At 31.6% G+C, this 4,012-nt stretch overlaps 1 protein-coding gene across 6 annotated transcripts in view; it reads left to right on the forward strand.

Moving 5' to 3' along the window:
• LOC107028330 (embryogenesis-associated protein EMB8-like) overlaps positions 1-2,806 on the forward strand; it is a 4,625-nt gene extending 1,819 nt beyond the window's left edge. For 2 of the 6 annotated variants that reach the window (XM_027919221.1, XM_015229357.2), the window contains exons 2-4: positions 847-989; positions 1,066-2,016; positions 2,515-2,806. In XM_027919221.1, the coding sequence (XP_027775022.1) occupies positions 847-989; positions 1,066-1,306 (384 nt within the window). In that variant the 3' untranslated portion in view covers positions 1,307-2,016; positions 2,515-2,806. The remainder of the gene's footprint in view (positions 1-846; positions 990-1,065; positions 2,017-2,514) is intronic. The other 4 variants (XM_027919222.1, XM_027919224.1, XM_027919223.1 and 1 more) reach the window with 4 other exon arrangements.
• The last annotated feature ends 1,206 nt before the right edge of the window (positions 2,807-4,012 follow it).

The raw sequence follows: 4,012 nt of genomic DNA on the forward strand, positions 1-4,012 counted from the left end.
CCCCCCCCCCCCCCCCTGTATTCCATGTTTCCATGGATATGGAATATGATCCTCTTAATGATTCTTCATCCTCTGAACACCCCAAAACCTTGTTTATTCTTAATGCGTCTTGAGTAATTCAATTGGTTCAAATGATATGTGAGATCGACCTTCTGAAAACCTCATCTCTGTCGCTATGTTATTATTATTCCGTTATAGCCTAATTTAAGTCTACATAACATCTCGATAAACACTCATTGAACTGGAAAGTTTTTTTTTTATCATATTGAAAGTTATCTTTGAAGTCACTGTACTATCAATATCTACGGAGAGAGTCGGCAGTAAATCTTGAATGGACATGTGTTTGATATAATGTGAAGTCATGCCATTATCTGGTAGCTTGTTATATACTTGCGTAGGCAATTGAGCACTGCTGTCTCCATTCATTTGTCCTGGGTCAACATAGTGCTTTCTTTCTTCTGGATCAAAACAACTCTTGAAAAAAAATTGACTACAAGTTGATGTGTTTGTCTTCAACAAAATTGCCTATCAGTTGCACTATTTGTATTTTCAAAGACAATCTATGGACAAATGATGTAATAAAGTCGGAATGGGTGGAGTACTTGAATTCTTAGAAACTACTTTTTAATAATTTTTTGTTTACTGATGCATCTACGGTCAATTTAATTAGACATAATAAAGGTGGGGGTGCTCGATGATTGGTCACAAGTATGTAGGCGTTCACTGGAGTTGTTATTTTGGTTTATGTTTACCTTTCAATCCATTGCTCTGAGTTCATAATTTCAATTTATGTACTTGCAGGAGTCATGTACTGCCCATCTCTCATATTTTATTGTTTCATTGCAGGAATCTCATTCTTGCCTTCTCTCAGGTGCTGTTTTCTTGAGCAATCCTTTCAATTTGATCATTGCAGATGAAGATTTCCATAAGGGCTTTAACAATGTTTATGATAAAGCATTAGCAAATTCTCTCTGCAAAATTTTCATAAAGTAATTTCATAATTCAGTTTTCTTTTTTTTCTTGGGATACATTTTACCTCTTTTAAACTAGATCTCTTGCTTATAGGCATGCTCTACTGTTTGAAGTTATGCAAGGTGAATATAATATATCATTAGCTGTCAATACCAAAACTGTTAGAGAATTTGATGATGAACTGAGATTCCATTACAAATGTATGTACTCCTCTTCTTTGTATCCAAGTAAGTCATTTCAGCCATTTACTCTCCATTGTTCTTTTTTGTTTGTTGTTATTTATCGTACTTCAGACGCCATTTATAGGTCTACAGTTCATGGTCAGGAGAGTTAAAGTGCAATTCTTCTTGGACAAAATCTGAACATCATATCATTTAAGTTAAAATTCCATGCAATAAAGTTGAAACTTGAGAGAGTATATGTTTAACTTTGTATTTCCTTTAGATAATACACGTTTGTTGTTATCTGTTGTAGGATTTTTTTTTCCACATCACAGTTTTACCTTTATGCAATTTGGTTAACTTACTATCAAATAGGTGTTTCACTCTTTTCGTTTGAATACAAGAGTTACTTCACTTAATAAAATGCGGAGGATTTTTATGAAATGTAATTGTGACCAGATTCTAGGAAAAGCATTGCACCAACTACTAGTGCTCTGTATAAGATATATAGTGTAGAGAATCACATTTTTCCATATTTGACTCTCGGATCTTTATAGGAGACAGACAATTTATCTAGAATATTGCAATGACGTAGTCAAAAGTCTCACTGTGATCTAAAGAGAAATATTCCATCTCTTTGTGTCTCTCCTCAAAAAAAAAGAAAGCAGGATAAGCAAAAGTGAGAAGGGAGAAAAAAGAGAGGGCTAAAAGAATATAGACCGAAGTAGTTCTGCAATCAACTTATCAGAAAGGTACTGTGCTTGTTAAGATTCTGCAAGTGGTAACTAAGACAAAGTGCAAAGTTAACTTACTCTTCTTTATTTGTGGAGGCTGCAAATGACCAATTGCTCCAGTCAAGGAATCCCTCATTAAAGATATTGAGGTAGATACTATTTTCATTCTCATAGCCCATTTTATGTTGTTGATATTTTCTCATTGTTTGTCGATGTGCATATGCAATTCTGCCAAAATGTTTTTATTTTTGGTTATTCGTGCAGTTTCTTATTGTTTGTTCAAAGTATTTTCTTCATAATCTCCAGACTCCATTTATTCATTATAGTTTATATGGATTAGTCAGGCAAAGCACTGGTAGTTTGTTATACTCTGAGTCTGCTAGATAATCATATTCGAGTAAAATATTCAATTTTACTTTCTGAGAGCTTACAGCTCAAAGGAACAATTTCAAGGACTACCTAATGACTGTGATCCTCTAAATTAATATGGAATTATGACCCCGTCTGGACAAATCAAATGAACTGTGGGTTCAGAACCCATAAAGTTCAAATCCTGAATCTTGTTCAATTGTATGAGTGCATGCACAGTTTATTAAATTTGTGCTTGAAGACATACATTGCAGCTAATCTTTGTATTGTTCCCTCAGGAGAACTTAAACTGTATGTTGATTGTAACCCCTAAAGGAGGGTTGGGTGGCAGGTCCGGAAGCACCCGAGGACTGATCCACATGTGTGGGATAGAACATGATAAATCTTTTTTGGTACATTTATCATTGATGTTAACATTGGAGATTAATGATGCAATCTATTCAAATATTGTATTTATTCAAATAATATGATACCTTATGAAATAATATGCAACAACCATCCAAACAATGTGTAAAATTTTACTAAATACGATATTCTACATATGGAGATCTGTATTGGCTCATTGTTATACATGCACAGTATTGGGTCATATGGGAGGTTTTTGGTGAAAACAGTTTGGGTTTTATCATTTCTATTTTAAAAAAAGGGTGGACAATAACCCTAAGTGGAGTTATCAACTAAATTTGTGCTTGCTTGTATTATACAACATTCTTTAAAGTGTAAAAACTGATTTAGTGGATAATACCAATTAGAGGTATATATATATATATATATATTTGTTGTGGAAGAGATAAAGATGATGACAACAATTAATAATTATAGTTGTCGATCATTCTTAATATTGTTGTCATTAGATTTATCAAAGTGACTCACAATATGGACAAAAACCTTAGCACTTGCAAAATTCAGATTAACATGTGCCTTTTCATCTGCCTCAACTTCATCTTTTTTGTACTAATACACATCCCATTTCTTTTGTCTTTTTTTTCTTTGTTCCAAGTTACGCGGATAACGTCTTCTTCCTAAAAATTAGGCGAGTTTTTTTATTAATAAAATAATTATTGGTGTTTGAGTCATGCATTTCGATTAATTCTACAAGATATTTATAACTATTTCCTACAAATAAATATATATAAAAATAACTTTATTCACCAAATCTCGAATAAATAAAAAGAAATTACTTAATACTGTTTGTATCCACTGAAATTTAATTGAAATCTTAAGGCTGGAATAGATAGGTAGTAGATGACTTGGCCATGATAAGGAAACGCACAATCCAATAGAGCTTATCCATGCATATGCTTATTTAATTTCTTTTCCATTTTTTTTCTCTACCACAGACTTTTTGAATATTTCGATATTTCTCAGTTCTTCTTCACCATAGTAGAGGGACCATGAATATATACTCAGCTTATTTACTTATTTATTCTCTTGATCTTTGGTGAAAACGATAAAAAGTATATTATTGATGTATATATAAATATATGAGATTATAAAAAATAAAAGTTACGCTTTAATTTTAAACCAGTTAAAAATTAAAATCACTTACATGAATATTTTTAATTTTATTGAATTTCATTTCACGTTAAAATTAAAATTCAAAAAGAAAAAAAGAAACATATACTAATCACACTAAAGTATTCTTCCTTCAAAGTCGATTCAAAATTTCACATGTCAAACAAAATTTCGTAGATCATCAAAAAAATCGTACAACAAGTTCAATTTGTTTCCTTGAATGTATCAATATTACTTAATATATATATATATATATATATA

The sequence above is a fragment of the Solanum pennellii genome, chromosome 8 (genome assembly GCF_001406875.1).
Source record: "Solanum pennellii chromosome 8, SPENNV200".
Taxonomy (NCBI): Eukaryota; Viridiplantae; Streptophyta; class Magnoliopsida; order Solanales; family Solanaceae; genus Solanum; species Solanum pennellii.